General features: G+C 38.2%; 2 protein-coding genes across 6 annotated transcripts in view; both read left to right on the top strand.

The window, feature by feature from the left end:
- The first annotated feature begins 5,945 nt into the window (after positions 1 to 5,945).
- The window catches only part of Trs20 (trafficking protein particle complex subunit 2), a 47,949-nt gene continuing 34,643 nt past the window's right edge, over positions 5,946 to 19,251 (top strand). The window contains exon 1 of one of the 5 annotated variants that reach the window (XM_076190197.1): positions 5,946 to 6,060. The gene's annotated coding sequence lies outside the window, so the exon portion shown is untranslated. Of the gene's footprint in view, positions 6,061 to 6,089; positions 6,699 to 19,251 lie in introns of those variants that run through there. The other 4 variants (XM_076190200.1, XM_076190198.1, XM_076190201.1 and 1 more) reach the window with 4 other exon arrangements.
- LOC143028308 (uncharacterized) lies at positions 6,693 to 15,964 on the top strand. Its single transcript, XM_076190196.1, has 2 exons — positions 6,693 to 7,811; positions 14,399 to 15,964. Exons 1-2 carry the CDS (start codon positions 7,115 to 7,117, stop codon positions 15,184 to 15,186), a joined length of 1,485 nt encoding a protein of 494 aa, XP_076046311.1. The 5' UTR covers positions 6,693 to 7,114; the 3' UTR covers positions 15,187 to 15,964.

Raw genomic sequence — 19,251 nt, forward strand, 5'->3', positions numbered from 1 at the left:
CTTCAGGGGAGGAGGAGGGGAACAACAAGGAAAGAGTCTCCACTGCAGAGATCAAGAAATATTTTCGGCAGTGGACAGAGTTGGGAGACTTTTTGGAGAGTTGCCACCCTGATATTGCTGCCATACACAGAGACATAAGCCATTTTGATGATAATTTGATGTAGCATTTCATAGACATTTTGAAATATAAGGCAAAAGCAGATCACAATAGACAGATTCTTGTTGAAAAAGGAATCTAGTGAGAGTGCAAGTGTTAGTGAGCCACAGCCCTCCACAGGAATCACACCAGGAGACAAATAACCAGACATTTTCATGGATGGTGACTCATCCTTCAACAAATAACCTCCCCACCCTTCTCCCCTCCTCTTCTACATTACTCATCACCAGCCTTCACTTACGGTAAGTACAAATCAAAATTATACAGAAATTACATTTACTTTTTTAACTTAAGGTTTTGCTAAGGTTAGAAAGAATTACCTGATATATAGGTATCGGAACAAATTAAGTTCGAGTATTGAGTCCCCACTGTATATATATATATATATATATATATATATATATATATATATATATATATATATATATATATGTATATATATATAGTAAAAGCCCTCGTATCTAGCCCTCTTGTATCCGGCACTTCAAATAACAGGCATATTTTTCACGAAAACCGAAAAATTGTGATAAAGTTAGACGTATACAAAAATAGATCAATTTAAATTTCCCGCGTGTGTTTAAAATCCCTGCGCGTGGTTGTAGTTGCTCTCGCCGCCACCAGGGCTTCTCAGTCCCATTCACTTCTCCCGCCACGTGTTAGCCACCTCCGTGCACATGTCAGCCAACTCTATTTTATCATGCCCAAAGTTGAGAAGAGGAAAGTGTGGAGCTTTCACTTAAGCAAAAGGTGGACATATGCAGAAGATTGAAGAAAGGCGAAAATAGAAAATTACTAACGGAAGAATACGGCATTGTGTCGTCTACCATTTACGATATCAAGGCCCAATCCAAAAAGCTAAGAGAGTTTGCGAAGTTGAGTGACACGCCTGAAGCTGCAGAAAATCACCACACTCTACAACACAAACGTGTGGAAATGCTGGACAAAGTGTTGTACGAGTGGTTTTGTCTTAAAATGTCTGAAGGTGCAGCTATATTAGGCCCAACGCTGCAAGAAAAAGCCAAAAGATTTTGCCGAAAAAATGTCAATGGGACCTTTCGCAGTGAGCGATTTGATACCAGACACCGCCAGATTTTGTAATTCTTGCCGGAAAATAAATACTTTTTTGGGCTAGTTTTATAAGCTTACAGAGGTGTATCGTTGTACATTATTGTGTCTGAAATTTAAGTCAATTAATTTCATGATTGCAAACGGCATATAGCATTGTTTGAGCCTCTATTTATATTTACAGATGATATTCGTAAAACAGCCTATAATTGTATCAAGCCAAGCAATTTGTCATTTTCTACCGACTTCAATGGACGTATATTGATATATACTTCCATTTGAATGCACCAAGCAATAGGCAAATCCATGTAATGTATCGAAAATACAATTTTGCATCGAAGACTTAATTTTTTCGGTACGATTAACATTTGTCTTTCTCTTACTTTTTCTTGAATCTGACGTGCAGTCTGCCACGGCACACGTAAAATTAGTCATATTTGTTTGAAAATAGCTCCCAGCAGATCTAAGAGGCTATTCTTTACACAAACGTCGTTCACTTCGTACGTCCGCCACCACTGTTATTATTGTTTATCTCACTGATTATCTTCATATACAGGACGTGACAGTGATATCCATTATTTTTCTACACTCTCAGATAAAATGCACAAACCGAAATCAACATCCTCTTATTTTTACTGCTCATACTTACTTCAGTAAAAATTATTACCTATTTTTAGTTTTACCTTATTATCAAATTAACAAAGCCTTATCACACACCAGTAAGTAAAATTTATAAAATTAAGAGTCATGTTTTTAATTTTAAATACATTTATGCAGCAATTTATGTCGTATCTTTTTTTAAATATCGGTTTCGAAATTAGCTAAGTCACCCCTTTGCCTCGTGAAATCCGAGACAATTGAAAATTCTAGCGCTAATAGGAATCTACGAGCCTGACTGCGAAAGGTCCCATTGGAGAATCGTGCCAGTTCTCAGATGGATGACTTAAAAGATTCAAGAATCGCCATAGAATACGTCGTCTTCATGTATTTGGGGAAGCAAAATCTGCCGATTTACCTTTTGCAGAGGAGTTTATAGACAGGTACGTTAATTAACCTATGCCTTCATGGTAAAGATTCGCATCTCATATCTCAATTTATCTCTCGCATACACGGATGCATAGTGCATTTATATATATATATATATATATATATATATATATATATATATATATATATATATATATATATATATATATTTTTTTTTTTTTTTTTTTTTTTTTTTTTTCCTCCTTTCTGTCATAGGTTTGCAAAATTGGTTGCCGAAGACGATCTGCAACCGGAACAGATCTACAACGCTGACGAGACCGGCCTGTTCTACCGCTGTCTACCGACATCTACACTAGCAAGTGAAGCAGAGGAAACCACCAAACGATTCAAACAAAGCAAGGATAGACTGACGGTGTTACTGTGTACGAGCATGGCAGGGACCCATAAAGTCAAATTGTGTGTCGTTGGAAAATACCGGAAGCCACGTTATTTTAAAAATCTAACATACTTTGCCAGTGGATTATCGTCCACAAAATAAACTCAGAAACCCTCATGAATTGGCTCAAGCATATGTTTGTCCCATCAGTGAAAGGAAATTTGAAAAAGAAAAGACTTCTAGAGGACAGCAAATTTATTCTCCTACTCGACAACAGTAAAGCACATCCACCAGCTGAGGAACTGAGCAATGGAAACATTTCTGTTGTGCATTTACCGCCGAACGTAACGAGTGTGATCCAGCCCATGGATCAAGGAGTGATTCAAAACTTTAAAATGAATTATCGGAAAAGTTCTATGCGCAAAGTAGTTTATTTTGAGGACGGTAGCATATCCGAATTCCAACGTGGGCTTAACGAAGGCGCTATTTTTATGGAATCGCTAGCTTGGGAGGATGAAAAACAACAAACTTTAATGCGATGTTGGAGCAAATCATATCCGAAAATAATGTTTGAAGATCAGGAAGGGAATAAGAAATTTGAGGTTTTTCCATCGCCAAGAAAGAAACGGTGGTGAAAGAATTGAAAGATGGGTTGTCGCGCTAAACTTTGCATGACGATGTGATACAAGCGTGTGTAGATATGGACAGTGACCGAGCAGCAGCATTCTCACTTAGTGATGATGAAATTTTACAATCACTTCCCGATGAACACGCGAAAACGACAGAGGCAGATAGTGAAGAAGACGACCCTGAGATGAAAGTGTCGTGGAAGGATGCAGCGAAGGGTCTAGCAGTGTTTGTGGAATTTGCAGAACTGTGGACAAACAAAGAGGAAAAAATTATAATCAGAGACATTATTATTCTATGAAAGTTGGTACAAAAAGTTTAGTGAAAGAAAACTCGAGTACAGAGGTGAACGCACCTTCTCAGCCACCAACACTGAACGCGGCCATTCACAACTCCGTCGTAAAATTATCAGATGATGAATAAGACAACTGGTGATCCTGTGATGATTATAACTGATGTATATTGATAGGATTTACTCTATACTGATATAATTTACAATATATAGATATGTGGATGTGTTTATTATTAAAGTGAATTAAGATCTATTAATAAGTAAAAGAACAATGTAAATAAATGTATTTTTCAAATATCCCTTCCCGTATCCGGCATTTTCTCGTATCCGGTACTTCTTCGGCCTCATTGGTGCCGGATACAAGGGCTTTTACTGTATATATATATATATATACATATATATATATATATATATATATATACAGTATATGCAAATATATAAATATATACACATACATGTATATACTGCATATATATATATATATATATATATATGTATATATATGTATATATATATATATATACGTGTATATACTGTGTGTATATATATACATATATATACAGTATATATGTATATATATATGTGTGTATATATATATATATATATATATATATATATATATATATATATATATAATATATATATATATATATATATATATATATATATATACATAAATCTCTTTTGATAGCGCAATGGCCTAAGTCATCGACACTGTCACGTCCGGGCCGAGTTCAAGTCATCGGCCCGACCACGTTTCAATTTCCACAAATATATGCTTCCTTCGAGCTTCCCGTCAGTCTCGACTGCGCTGGCATGGAATTAAAAGTGAATTGTGGTTAAAAAGATGTTATATATACTGTGTGTCTATATATATATATATATATATATATATATATATATATACATACACATATATACCTATATAATATATATATATACACACACATATTATATATATATATATATATATATATATATATATATATATATATATATAAATATATTTAAATATATATATATATATATATATATATATATATATATGAAACTAATTTTGGAGGTGAATGCTGGTATGATATGTAGGAGATAGTTCTCACGTGGAATGTTTGACATAAGTAATTAGAGTGGCGTGTTTCCACAATACTAGGGGAACAAAAATGAATATAATGATTCAGAGGGATTGATCGGTCAAGTGTGCATGAAGATAATTAGAAGGACAATGAAAATACGAAGGTGCATAGACAAAATATTCGTACAAGGCAGTTAAGGAGAAAGCGTGTGACAAAGTTGCGGGTATATGAGCAGATTGTCAATAAATTACGATAGTAGTAGAGGTTGAGTGAGAGTAGGGAAGGAGAGAATTATGCGTGGTGAAGGTGGAGCTACGCCAAGTTTATGTAATGTGACGATAAGTTGTGCAATATATTTGTGGATAGGGTGGCGAGGGAGCAGGGGAATGATAGGTGTGAGTGGAGAACGGTCGTAAATGGATGCCTAAATGGCATTGTCAGAAATATAAACGCCTAGTTTTTGAACCACGGTCTAATTACGAGTTTGAGAAACCCCAAGGCTCTTACGTTAAACTTAAAAGATATTACAGAAATTGAAAGATTAATTAGGAAAACTATTCGTATGCGAGATACCATAATATAAGACTGAAGACTGTGACTGATAAATATATAATGTGAAACAAGCTAATGAGCTGTAATCAATATAAAGAACAAGTACAAGGCCCACCTAAAGAATATGTGTATTCTTCAGGGAAGGAAAGAATGAAACGAACAAAAAACATCAAAATTCGTAAACTAAAGTGTCGTTTAAATGTAAGAAAGCGTTCCATATTCTTGAAAACAGTGAATATCACTGCTACTAATCACGTTAAAGTAAGAAAAGTGAGGTCCGCGCTCTCGCTGTCGATACTTGAACATTTCTGTTCATTCAATAGCTGTTGTAAACCCTGTTGAACTGAGAATATTGGATCGGACGTCAGCCAACCACTCGCCAGAATAAAGTCCATACACTGGACTATACTTCTCTTTGATATTTTAAGACGTTTTCATTGGAGACTATCGGTAATGCATTCCTTATGTTGACAGCGGGAACGAGTGTTTTCTCGTATCTACTTTTGACATTTGTTTGCGTATTTTGTACTGTAACCTTTTGTTTTGCTTATATCAAAGATGCAAAAGGTCTTGGATAATACACATGCTCATTCTTTTCGTAATCATGAATATTATGATTCTCTGATTCTTCTCCACTAAGAGTTGTTAAATTGCATTGATATACTTTAAAATGCGTCTGCCGAAGTCGTCGAAGTCGTCTCAAGGTCATTTCTAGAATTTGCTTGAAATTTATATTAATGTTGTTTTATAACAACGATGACAGAATCCGTTCAATATCCTAACAACAGTGAAAAATATAATACATTCCCCGATAGGTTGCAGTTAAGTTGTATTGTAATCCCGTGCAATCTAGTACTAAAATCTACAAGTTTGACGTCACAGTCGAAGTCTGGGCTGCAGGGAGGTGGGAGGTACGTTGTGCCCTTACACTGTGAGTATGTATATATTTAACAGAAAGACATACTTATTAATGCACAATGATTATTTCTGCAAAGTTTTGTATGTAGTTGATGAGCATTTTCGGCTGTGAAAGTAAAGAAATTTAGGATTTTGATGACGCTGCGCCAAGTTGAGCCTCAAGACATTTCGGCAGCCAATCAGGGAGTAGGACCTCCCACTCGAGCTGGTACTCGACCAATGAGGCTGAGGCTTGCATCTCCCTTTCACTCTCCGCCATATTGAGGGAGGACGAGGAAAAGCGAAAGAAGATGCAAGGCCAACGATCTCCTGTTCGTTAAAGAGCAGTTTTATTTGTAGTGTTTTTGAAGAGAAAATCCATCCTTGTGACCCTGAGCAAAAGGAGGACATCGTCATCTTGACATTCGCTCACCTGTAGTCGCCAAAAACCCTCCCGATACTCCCCGTACCGTCGTCATTTAGGACCCCCCGCACGTATCAACAAAACCCGAGAGAGAAAGGTAGAGGAGAGGCCTTGTGAGAGGCGAGAGTGCACAATGAAGAAAGAGTGGAAATGAATCCATAACGCTTACAAGTTCGAAAACAGGTCATTTTATCAATGTGAAAGGATTGTCGGTGCAACATCTGCAGAGCTTGCCAGGGAAAGGACAGGTTTGCATCACTTCCAGCTGCATCACAGAGTACTTGATCTTGGAATACTTTTCCAAGAAAATAACTTATTTAAGATGTTACCATAATTATGTATTGAAAAAGCAAATTTATTAGTCCTGTATCCTACATGTAGGAACCACCTTAACATCCCTTGCCCCCCTCCTCCATCTCCTTACCTGCCCTACATATGTAGAGATGAGTATTATGTACAACCCCTCAGTGAAAAGGTGCTATATCCTTTCCAACATGAAGTCCATGTAATGTGTCCTCTAACATACAAGTCCATAGATTTTTGTAAAAGAAAATGTCCAAAGAAAACAAAATAGGTTTCTAAATGGTCAACAGAACGGTGCTAAAGTAACCAAGGTGCAGATACCCTATAGTCTCCCCATTGTATTGCTTCAAGTGCTGTTGGCATGGAATCCTTAGAGCGCCAACATTTAGACCACCCGACGGCAAGTGATAAGAACACGGTTGATAGCGAGAAAGATGAAGATGATGATGAGCAGGGGGAAGAGGAAGAAGAAGAAGAGGAGGAAGAAGAAGAAGAGATGGAAGATGGCTGTAGAGAAGCCAAACGAGAGATCCTAGATGGAAGCAACAGTTATCCAATGGGTGATTTGCCACTTGAAGTCATTACCACAATAGAGCCGTCCAATTATGCCTTGCCAGTCCTCAAAAATATGTCAAATGGAGTCCTCACGCACAGAAACATTTTCACAGAGCATGAGCGAGCGGTGCTAAGAGACATCATAGCTAAGTACAGAGATGTCGTTGATACTAGAAGCCGCACAAGGGAAATATACTTGGAGAAGCAGAGCGTATGGCAGCAGATCGTTGAAGAATATAACAGCACAGAAACTGTAATGGTAAGAACGGAAAAGGAGCTACGAAAGTGCTGGGATAACATGAAGTACCGAGCTAAACAGGCAGAGAAGGAGATGGCTAAGGGGGACAAGATGGTACGGGGGGTATCACCGGGGCAAGTGTATGAACATGGCGATGAAAGCAACATGTGGAATATGACTGAAACGCTTCTACGTGCAATTAAAAGTGAACCGGAAGACCACGTGGAGCAGTGCTTCTCCCCAGAAAAGCCTAATTTGGCAGCAGGTGAGGATATTTCTTTATTTTTAAGTGTTCACGTTTGCATATAGATTGTGTCTTCATTAGTTATAAGCTTTGTTATTGCATTTTATTTGCCTAATTGTGAAATTTAAGAAAGATGCTACACTCTTGGAGTCCTCTCTCTCTCTCTCTCTCTCTCTCTCTCTCTCTCTCTCTCTCTCTCTCTCTCTCTCTCCTCTTCTCTCTCTCCTCTTCTCTCTCTCTCCTCTTCTCTCTCTCCTCTTCTCTCTCTCTCCTCTTCTCTCTCTCTCCTCTTCTCTCTCTCTCTCTCTCTCTCCTCTTCTCTCCTCTTCTCTCCTCCTCTCCCTCTCCTATCTCTCCTCTCTCTCTCCTCTCTTTCCTCTCACCTCTTTCCTCTCTCTCCCCCTTCCCCTCTCTCTCCCCTCCCCTCTCTTCCCTGTTCCCCTCTCTCCCTCTCCCTCCCCTCCCCTCCGCTCTCTCCCCTGTTCCCCTCTTTCCCTCTCCTTCCCCTCTCTCCCATGTTCCCCTCCTTCCCTCCCCCTCCTGCCCTCCCTCCCCCTCCTGCCCTCCCTCCCCCTCCTGCCCTCCCTCCCCCTCCTTCCCCCCCCCCCCCCCCCCCTCTCTCTCTCTCTCTCTCTCTCTCTCTCTCTCTCTCTCTCTCTCTCTCTCTCTCTCTCCCTCCCTCTCTCTCTCCCTCTCTCTCTCACTCTCTCTCTCTCTCTCTCTCTCTCTCTCTCTCTCTCTCTCTCTCTCTCTCTCTCTCTCTCACTTTTTTCCTTACTTTTCAACTACTGTCCCTAGTCTTGATTTTGCATATGGCTTTAGCTTGTACTATATCATCAAAGCTATTTCAGGAATGGATGTATTTGTATAGAAAACAGTGTTTCTTGACATTCTGTAGAAGTAGGATCTTTTTTCTATTTGTTCCCTTGACTTAGACACTTGCCCGTCACAAGCTAAGAGGTCTGTTATTTTTATTTTTATTTTTTGATGACCTAATCACTACTATGAAGTCTCTCCTTTCTATTCCAATTATGACAGGTCCCATGCTTGTTATCTTGTGTTTTGTCTGCCTGGCAGGTAATTATTTTAATTGCAGCTCTTTATTCTCTCAATCATCTCATTTTATGTAGAGACTATACCACCACTTCATATTATTGTGTAGGAAAATTGGTTAAAATTGACAGATGCTTAGGTGTTGAATTGCTAAATTATTAACTGTTGAGGGTATGTTGAAATTTTGATATATCAAGATTAGTGTATCCCCATATGATGCACCTTTGCTGTCAGTGTGGTGGTATTTGGTAAATCCCAGCCAGTGGGGAGGGATGGCCCTTCATCCATAAGGAGTTATGATAAAAGGGAAACAAATGGGTAATGGTTGGGTTTAGATGGGGGCTTGTAAGAAGAAAAAAACACCCAAGAAATATATCCACTGTAGGTAAAGATCCCCTTTGTTGCTGTTAATTAAATTGTGACTCCAGGAAAAATGTCATTGGTAATAAGGTGTTTATAATACACATACAGCTGTGGACCAGATTACAATGACCTGACCTGACCTAACCTACTGAACCAACTTTTAAAATTGTTGATTAATAGATGTTCATTTTGTTTTTAATAATCAATTAAAAAAGATAAACAACTTTTCCTCTTCACCTTTGACTGCTTTTATTTATCATTAGGGAGATTATTTCCTCCCACTGTGTGTGGATGCATACCTTAGCTGATTACCTCCCACATAATTGGGAAGAAGCCTTTTCATATATAGATTGCTTATGAGTTGACTCTGAGTGATTGGATTTGACCCTGGTGCAGTTGAATAGGGTAGTGTGTGATGAATACTGTTGTTCTTGAATTAATAGTACTGGTACTTGTATGAACAAACCTGAACATGTGAGTGGACCAGGGAAAACTGGGGCCTGGTACTGTTGTTGAGAATCTGCGAATGGTGAACTGTGAGTCGGGGTGATGACTGCATTGGATATTTCTTAAGTACATTGATGTCTTGGGTGAAGTCACTGAAGATTTCTGGGTAGATGTTTGTTCTGTTTTGTCTTAGCCGCTTTTCTGGTTTGTCTTTGTATGCTTGGTTAATCTTAGCACCTATTCTGTCGTTTTTGTGCTGGGATATTTTGATTAGGTCATCAAGATGAGCGAGTGATTTGATGTTTTATTGTGAAGTTGGTGTGGAGAGATCACTTACAAAATAGTTTAATAGTGCAGGTGAGACTTGATCCTTGGCCGACTCAGTTGGTCTATCTTTTGATATCAGATGGTTGGTTTTGAGGTACTCTGCACTCTTTTTCTGAGACGTTTGTTAGCCATTCTTCATAATTTGTGTGGATATATATATAATGTGGGAACTTTGTTGAATACCTAATTTTTGTCTATTGCCACCATAACTACCACTTCTTTTTCTTCTTCTTAGCCATGGCTTTGAAACTTGTTCATTGAGGATGTTAGATCATTGTTTTGATTATTTGATTTTTCCTTGGGTTTCTCTTGTTTCATAGATGGTATGGTTTCATTTGTTAATGGTTTTTATTGTACTCCTCCTTATTCGTTTGTTCTCATGTGTATTACTGTGTTTTTCCTTTTATATATATATATATATATATGAATATCCCCTTTGTAGCTACAGAGTGTAGTAGGGCTAGTCCTACCCCCATCCCGTTTTAGTTGACTTTACGATTCAAGGGGGAATACTTGGCAATATATTCAGAGACATTATTAAGAGGGGGGAGGACAGCATAATGGAAGGATAGTTGCAGTATAATAAAGTGGCATAATTTCTTAATGAATAGAGATTTCCTCTAACACAAAATGATATATGGGTCTGGTCCATAGGGGTGCCCTATATTTATCCTAAAGTGCAGCAAGTATCCCAGGGTCATTGGGAAAGGGGGGGTGTCTGTTGAAGAAGGAAGGGAAAAGACAGAAGATAGGGGTGAATGGAGAATGGTTGTGTATGGATGATCCTGTAATGCATGGAAGGGAGTGGGTGGGGGATGGGGAGGGTTAGGGAGTGGGTATATGTGAATGATATTTTAACATAGTCCGAAGGGATTTTTTCCCATCTTCTCTTTTTCTGCAATAGGAGACGGAGAGGGGGGTCACCAATTAAATGAAATGGCCTCGCTATGGATGTGCTGTGTCTTGCTGCATTGCTTCTGAGCCAGGGCAATGTGAGATATGCAGGGATGACCTGTCATCCAGGAGGAGCCAAGAAAAGATGGAAGGAGGGGTGGTGAATAGGAGTGGAGTATGTGGGGATGAAATGGGTGTGAGTGAAGATATGCCTTTTGACTTTGGCGGACTCCCTTGTAAAGGGGAAAAAGCCCTTGTTTTATATATATATATATATATATATATATATATATATATATACATATATATAAATATATATACATATATAAATATATACATATATATATATATATATATATGCACTTTCTTAATTTGTGATTTGTTATATGATATCTATTTAGATGTTGAATCAAATCTTTCTCTTGTGCTATGGGTTTCATTTGTTTTCCGGTGCTACTACAGCATGAGATCTACCTCCCGTTAGTACTATAGTGTGAGGTCTACCATTTCCATACATTTATTTTAGCAATAAACACATAATTTGTACATATCCTAGGAATGACTTAGATAATTGGATTTCTAATTACATTCATATTAAAGGAAGAAAGGTAAAAATAAACATGTTTTCACATATTTCCATACATTTATTATAGTGATACACACTTTGTACATCTACTAAGAATGACACAAATAGGTTAGGTCACGTTTTTTATGTATTTGGGCAGGTCACATGTTTGATGGACAGGTGCGGGGAATGTCCCGGAGGGACATGGGTCATGCAGTAGACCTCAGGCTGCACCTGGGTAGGCGACATTTGGCGGTAGGCATTACACTATAGTAGCACCTATTTTTTTCTCTTGCAAGGGCGGCTATGTCTGGTATATAGGTAGGATTGTATTATTTTTTCCTATAGTTTCTTGGAATGTACACTAAAATAGGACACCTAATTAGGTCAGGAGAAAACACTGAGATTCTACAGTAGGATCTTAACAAGTTGTTCATGTGGTTGGTGAAATGGCAAATAGATTTCAATGTCTCAAATTGCAACATGTTAAACACATTCCAGAAAGCAGTTATAGCATAGATAAACTTTTTCGAGAAAATTGAGTGTGAGGGAGACTAGGGAGTTCTTGCGAGTCCTGACCTTAGATCCAGGAAACCATGGATTAGCACCAGGAATAGAGCTAACAGAGCATTAGGTTTCATTGCTAGGACATTTATGAATAAAAATATAGAGGTAATTATCAAACTCTATCTGGCCGTAGACCCATTCTTGACTATGTGGTACAGTTTTGATCTCCATCCTATAGAATGAATATCAATTCTCTAGAATTGGTACAGAGGAGAATGACCGAAATGATACATAGGCTCAGGAATTTAGCTTATGTAGACATAGCCACCTTAACTTACTCTTTTGAAAGACACAGAGTGCGGGGTGATCTAATAGAGTTGTTCAAGTGGATTAAAGGCTTTAACAAGGATGACACAAACAAGATCATCATATTAAGACAACAGGGCAGGACTTGCAGTAATAGATTTAAATTGGACAAATTTAGAATTGAGAAGGAAATAGGCAAGTACTGGTTTACCAATAGAGTGGTCAACAAATGGAATAGATTTAGTAACCATGTAGTGAGTACAGAAACTCTTGGTTGTTTTAAGAAAAGTTAGACAACTTTATGGATAAGGATGACTGGTGGTGATAGACACAGAACTGTCTAGTGTAGGCTTTATGGACTTGTGCAGTCATCATTCTTATGTTGTTACGATGTTTGTGGTACTAGTGTAAGGTGTTGCAGATGTTTGAGTTGTATACTACTGTTTTCTTCTTTTTTTTCATTCAGTTGGTTGTGTTTCTTTAGTTAATTTTTCTGTTAACTTGGATATGGTGGATTGTAATGAAATGGGTCTGTAGGATGCTGGGTTTTGTTGTGGTTTGTTGAAATCTTGTTCTGCAACCAGTAGTTGAATGTATCAGACAAAGCTATATTGTTTGGGCCAAGATGTTTTGGATGGATGTTTGAGATTTTTTCTGGGTCTTTAGTGTGGAAGTTTATAAATTTATTTCTTTAACATTATGCTGGTGGTGTAATCAGAACTGGGCCAATCCCACATTCACTTAGTTGTGGGTTTGAATCCTTCATTCTACTCCGATTCCCAGCAGTAACTGTTACCACCTGTCAGTGTCTTTGTTAGAGAGAAAGAGTGTGGATTCTGTTACTTGTTTGATTTTTTATATCTCGTTAGTTGTTTTCATATTTTTAGTAGTTTAGTTTGAAGATTGTCTTAGGGAGTATTTGTTAATGGTGTTGCATTGTTGTTTTGGTGATCTTAGCATTGTCTGTGGCTTCTGTTACTTGTTTAATTGTTTACATCACCTGAGTTGTTTTCATATGTTCAGTAGTTGTTTGAAGATTGTCTTAGGGAGTGTTTGTTATGGTGCTGCATTGTTGTTTTGGTGATCTTAGCATTGTGTGTGGCTTCTGTAACTTGTTTGATTTTTTATATTTCATTAGTGTTCATATTTTCAGTAGTTGAATTTGAAGATTGTCTTAGGGAGTTGTGGTGTTGCATTGTTGTTTTGGTGATCTTAGCATTGTTTCAACTACTTCATGAATCTCTCCTCTTTTCCACCCCGCATCCTCTTACCCCTCTATTCTCTTCCCCTTTTTCCTTCCTTCTTCCTCCTCATCTCCAGATTGGCCTGTGATGTACAGGTGACTTTTATTGTTACTAGCACATGGCGGTAGGATATCAGTTGCCAATTATCAGCTCCCCATATATATAAAGATAGAGGAAATACAGAGCAGATTGAGATCTTGGGCCTAGTTGTAGAGTGTGTCAGACTTCTATGCTGCACCTTCAGATGGAGGCAAGAGTCTTAATGGGTTTTTGAAGACAAGTGGTGGGGAGAGGATTTCATAGTCTCATGGATAGCTATAGTTGACCCTTCACTCTTTTTCTATTTTATTCTGTATCCATAGTTCTTTTTTGTACAGGATAATGCAGTTTCCACCAAGTTCTGCCATTATTACTTTGGCTTGCTTTAAGTGTCCCACCTCCTTGCACCCATACCTATATTCAGTAAAGTTATCCAGCCATTACTTGCCTCTGCCATTTTTTTTTTTTTCCAATTTTAAATTGCATGCCAGAAGAGTTGACTGTAAGGCTACAAAGACCTTGTATAAGATTATATTATTAGAGCTCTAATGTATCCTTATAGCACATCTTTGTTTTATTTAAATTTTTTCTATATTGATATGAAAGTTTCTTGGCATTGAGTGAATGTGCCAAAGTTGTATAAAAGGTTTTATGCTTTGATTATGCAGTAGTTATATGTTATTTCTGAAGTGTTGAAGACTAAATTATCCTCTTGTCTTATTGTTTTCTGTCCCACCTTCACTTTAATGAACATTTATTTTTTAACAAGATAACCATAAATGACAATAATTATTGAACTATAAAATCTTGATATATGTAATTCAAAAGTGTAACATCTGTTAAGTTCTAATTTTTTTTCACAGGAATTGAAGAATATCGTGGCTTGGATCTGTCTGTTGACCGACCCAACGATTCCCTAGAAGATTCGACCTGTGGTGATGTGGATGTTGAACCAGCACTCAAGCGTGCTCGGCAGGAATCGCCCAAGCTTTCTAGTCTTCTCCTGGCCGCTCCAAAGAAGTTGCCCAAGAAATTGCCAACCTGCCTGAAGAATTCCAATATTTCGGGCAAGACTTTGTCTCATAGCATTCCTCCATGTACAAAACTTCCTCATGCCAAGAAAACCAAGTCCAAGCAGCAGCAGCAGCTAAAAATTCCCATTCTTCCTAAGGGCCTATCATCTTGTCTTTCTATCACAAATATCCCAAATCCTAACCCAGTTACAAATCCAGCCAATATTGGTCTGAGTCCAACTACAAATGGAGATGCAGGTTGTTCATTGTCAACCCTAAAACCCATGCCTAGCCTTAGGAAGATGATTCCTGGCAATCGGCCACTTATGAACAAAAACCACACTGGTCATAAACCAGTCAAAAACAAGAAGTGTCCTGAAGGGTTAACATCAAACCAGCTGTCCCCCTCAGATAAGGAGGATGTTGTGGGAGGTGAAGGGCAGTTAACAACAAAACTGTTGAACCAGCGCTTGGACTTGGAGGTGCGTGAGCATGAGATGCGTATGCGTGTGATGGAGAAAGAATTGCAGGCACACACATACCAAGCCCAGTACTGGGCTCTCAAGCTCAAACAGGCACGGAAAGGCAAGGAACGGCCAGGTTTTCACCACGGTGCTGCAAATGGTGACATTGAATAATAGATATATTTTAGTTCAATACTTTTACACTTGATTTTGGTTGTGATTTCTTGTGATTTCCCCAGCTTAGGTAAGGAGTTTTCCTGAATCCATGTTTGAAGGCACAATTTGATTATCCAGGACACTTTGGTGCTTATTCTGTGTCGCCTTACACAGGTCTAGCAAGAGTAAGAAATGGTTGTGTTCATTTAGAGCTAAGACTTTAAAGGGGCTGGCTATGTACAAAGTCCTCCAGCCGCCTTATCCTGATTTAGTGCATATTGTCCAATGTACCACTGCATAAACATTCAGGGACTTTGGTTGTGTTAATCATAGCTTTATGTTTTCCCATAAGTTGAATTGGCCATTGCATTAAATTCCTTATATGTCCTTTAAGAGTGAATTATTTTATATACACAAATTAATATTGGTAGAATGACAGTGCCAGAAGGCTCCTGCAAAGGAAGAGGTGATCTCATCATTTGTCACCACCTGTGAAGCAATTCTTGTCTGTTAACTGTCTAGTGTTTTTGAGTTTACTTAAGGCTAAGAATATATGTCCAAGCTAAAGCATGAAATTGGCAATTCTAAGTATTGTGCTAGCTTGCAGAGGATACTTACCCAAGCAGTTTAGAGTTAGAGGAGAGATGTCAATATTTTTGTGCCATATATTTATATCTAAATTATTGGAAGGGTAATTTATAAATGTAGTCTGGAGTAGATACCCACAACTTAAAACAAATTTTATGAGGGTTACCATGGTCTTGTGTTTCAATAAAGGTTGTGAGCTTTAGAACAAGGTTTTCTTTAAAAGCCCTCCTGTCCAGGACCAGGGATGTAGAGTATTTTTTAACTAGGGGAGGAAAGAATATTTTGCCATGTTGGCCTGTATGCATGCTTCTCTGTATAGAATAATCATAATACACATACCAAAGGGGAGGAGTTAGCCAGGTCTGATCATATACCCATGCCGTACCATCCAAGGTGCATTTATTCGCCTTTTTCATCATAACACCTCGTGGATGATTCTTGTCCCCCTACCACACCGCTTAGGTCAAAGTCCAAGTGGTGAGATTCTGCCAACATGGCAAACCTGACAGCAAGAGGTGACTTACTCCCTACAGCACCATTATATGATGCCTCTTCCCTTCATCTATTAAAAAATTTCTGGCCATGACATATCTTCATCAATTTACAACTACACCCATTACACAGTTATGTTGTTTACAATTCCTTGCTCAACTGATGTACCGCTTGTATCCAGTGTCCACTTTACCTGTGGAGCACTCATTTTTTGGTCTTCTTGGGTTCACTCCATCCACTTCAGCTTTCCTTATTCTAGTAGTCTTTCTTTCCTCCTATATGGGATAAAATGACAAAGCATGCAGCAGGAGACATTTAGGTACCTAATGAGGTTTGACGAAAAAAATATGCTTAGGTCTTTATCCAAGAGAATTTTTAGAACTTCAAACTCTATTGCATTCAATTACAACAGCTGGAAGCTTATTCAATTCATTAACAGCATGGATGACAATATTTTCTTGTTTCTACTTGTATCTAGGTTAAATCTTATGGTAAGACTGATCTCTTAAGAGAACCAAAACAAAACTGACCACATACCTTGACTACCTAAACTATTGTGGATTTAAAGAAAGCCCTCATCAGCAATTTTTTCACAAACATCACTCAACAACAGGAATTTAAAAAAGCAATATCTGAAGGAAAAGTTGTGGCAATATAAATGAATAATGCTTTGATGAATTCCGATGACATGTACAATAAAAAAAAATTATACACATACACAAGAAATGACCAACAAACTTATTAGCTGGAAGAGAGTACAGAGTATTCTAAAATAAGGAATTAGTCAATCTGTTGCCCCAGATCTCTTGTAGGAGACCCACAGCATCCAGGTAACTAGCAACAGCCACTGGCTTTGCCCAAAGTCATTGAAAGAAGAAAAATGGTGTTGTCTGGGCATGGCCAGGGTAGGGCAGTGTAGGACAAGGCATTTTGTTTCTCACGTATTTTTTTTTTTTTTTTTTTTTTTTTTTTTTTTTTTTTTTTTCCTGGCCAGACCAATTCTATGTTGGTATTTATTCATTGCTGGACAGTGACTTGAATGTAGTGTTGTAAGTATAGTTATTGCTTCTTTTGGGATGAGTATTCCTTTTGCATTGTGGAAGATTTTGATAAAGTAGAAAGTTTGATGGTCTTGAAGTGCTTTTGTAATCAAAGTGCAAAGATGTTTGTGTAGCATTATCATATCAAAACTATCAAACATACATACATACATACATACATACATATACCAAGGCTTTTTCCCCCTCACAAGGGGGGTAGACAAAAAGAAAAAGGCATAAAATCATTCCCACCCATTCCATCCCTGAATACACTCCACACCCCTCCACCCTCCCTCTTATCTTAGCACCTCCTGAATGACGGGTCATCCCTGCACCTTGTCCACTGCCCTGGGTCACTAACTGTAATTGTTATTTGCAGCCTTGTAGACATTAGTGTAAGAGGATGAAAAGTTGTTTATACATGACCTAACCTTAGTGAACCCATGGTGTGAGTCAAAATCAAATTATACCTCTATGGGCATGAATCCAGTGGCTACCGACTTACTAAGTACTTTTATTAAGTGACTGAAGATTTCAAGTTTACACTCCTTTAGCACTTATGGTAAAATTTTGTCTGGAACTGGGGAAGGAAGTGGGGGGATGAGGGAGTATGTGTGAATGATATTTTGACACAGCCCGAAGGGATTTCTCCCCGTCTTCTCTTTTTCTGCATGGGGGGGCCTGCTGATTAAATGAAGTGGCCTTGCTGTGGATGTGCTGTGTCTTGCTACATTGCTTCTGACCCAGGGCAGTGGGCAAGATGCAGGGATGACCCATCATCCAGGAGGAGCCAAGATAAGAGGGAGGGAGAGGGGTGAGTGGGGATGGAATGGGTGGGAGTGGATTTTATACCTTTGTTTTTGGCTACCTCCCTTGTAAGGGAGAATAAGCTCTTGGTATATGTAAGTCTCAATCTGTTTAATACTATATATATATGATATATATATATAATATATATATATACATATTAGATACAGAGAGCAGTGAAGTGATGAAAGCTGGGAAGGCATCTGCATTGGATGGGCATCATGGGGAGTGTCTGACGAAGGGAGGAACTGTTATAGTTGATTAGCTGGTGATGTTATCTGTGTGTCTAAGGGAGGATAATGTGCTAGAAAATTGGAGGAGTCCTTGTAAATTTCTACTTTACAAAGAGAAATGAGACAAATATGAAAGTAGTAATTTTAGATGGATTAGTCTGTTGAATGTAGTTGGAAGGATTACAAAGGAGGAGCATGCCAACAGGTGACTTTGGTCTATAACTAGGTTGGATGCGAAAAAATGATAATGATAAATAAACTAATAAAAATAATAATAATATAAATAATGATAAATAAAAGTTAATAAACAAACAGGTAGTTAGTAAATAATAATAAATGGACAGATAAATGATAATAATAAACAGACAATGACAAACAATGTAAATGGCAGTCATTACAGCATCTTGCTTAGGTGTTTATTTAAATGAATCTTAAAGATTCAAACTGAGCTATGTTGCACTGCCTCTGCAGGAAGTTTATTCCATTCATTAACTAACATGGTTGGCAGTTATTTTACTCTACAGTATTATATACTGTGTAATGGGATGGTTTAGACATATAGAAAGAATGTGTGATGAAAGATTAGTAAAAGGTGTGGAGGGAGTGAATTTGAGGGGACGACCAAGGATGAGATGGATGGATGGAGTGAAGGGAGCAAGAGGGGAATGTCTGTTGAGCAAAGGGAGAAGGCAGATGAGATGAGTAGAAAATGACTGTGTAAAGATGATACTATTAGGCAAGGAAGGAAGGGAGGGATTGGTGGTAGGGGGTGCTTATGTGTAAATGATATTTTGATGGAGCCTGAAGGCTGCACGAGGGGATGAAGAGGATTGCCGATTAAGTGAAGTGAAGTCTTGCTGTTGATGTACTGCGTCTTGCTGCACTGTATTTGACTCAGGGCAGTTGGGGGATGCAGAGATGAC

Source organism: Oratosquilla oratoria, chromosome 9 (genome assembly GCF_046742065.1).
Source record: "Oratosquilla oratoria isolate Oo_2021 chromosome 9, ASM4674206v1, whole genome shotgun sequence".
Taxonomy (NCBI): domain Eukaryota; kingdom Metazoa; phylum Arthropoda; class Malacostraca; order Stomatopoda; family Squillidae; genus Oratosquilla; species Oratosquilla oratoria.

Excerpts from the sequence above, each read along its gene's own strand:
- LOC143028308 (XM_076190196.1), top strand. The coding sequence starts at position 7,115 with ATGGAATCCTTAGAGCGCCAACATTTAGACCACCCGACGGCAAGTGAT. Across the intron at positions 7,812-14,398 it reads AAAGCCTAATTTGGCAGCAG|GAATTGAAGAATATCGTGGC; the intron begins GTGAGGATATTT and ends TTTTTTTCACAG.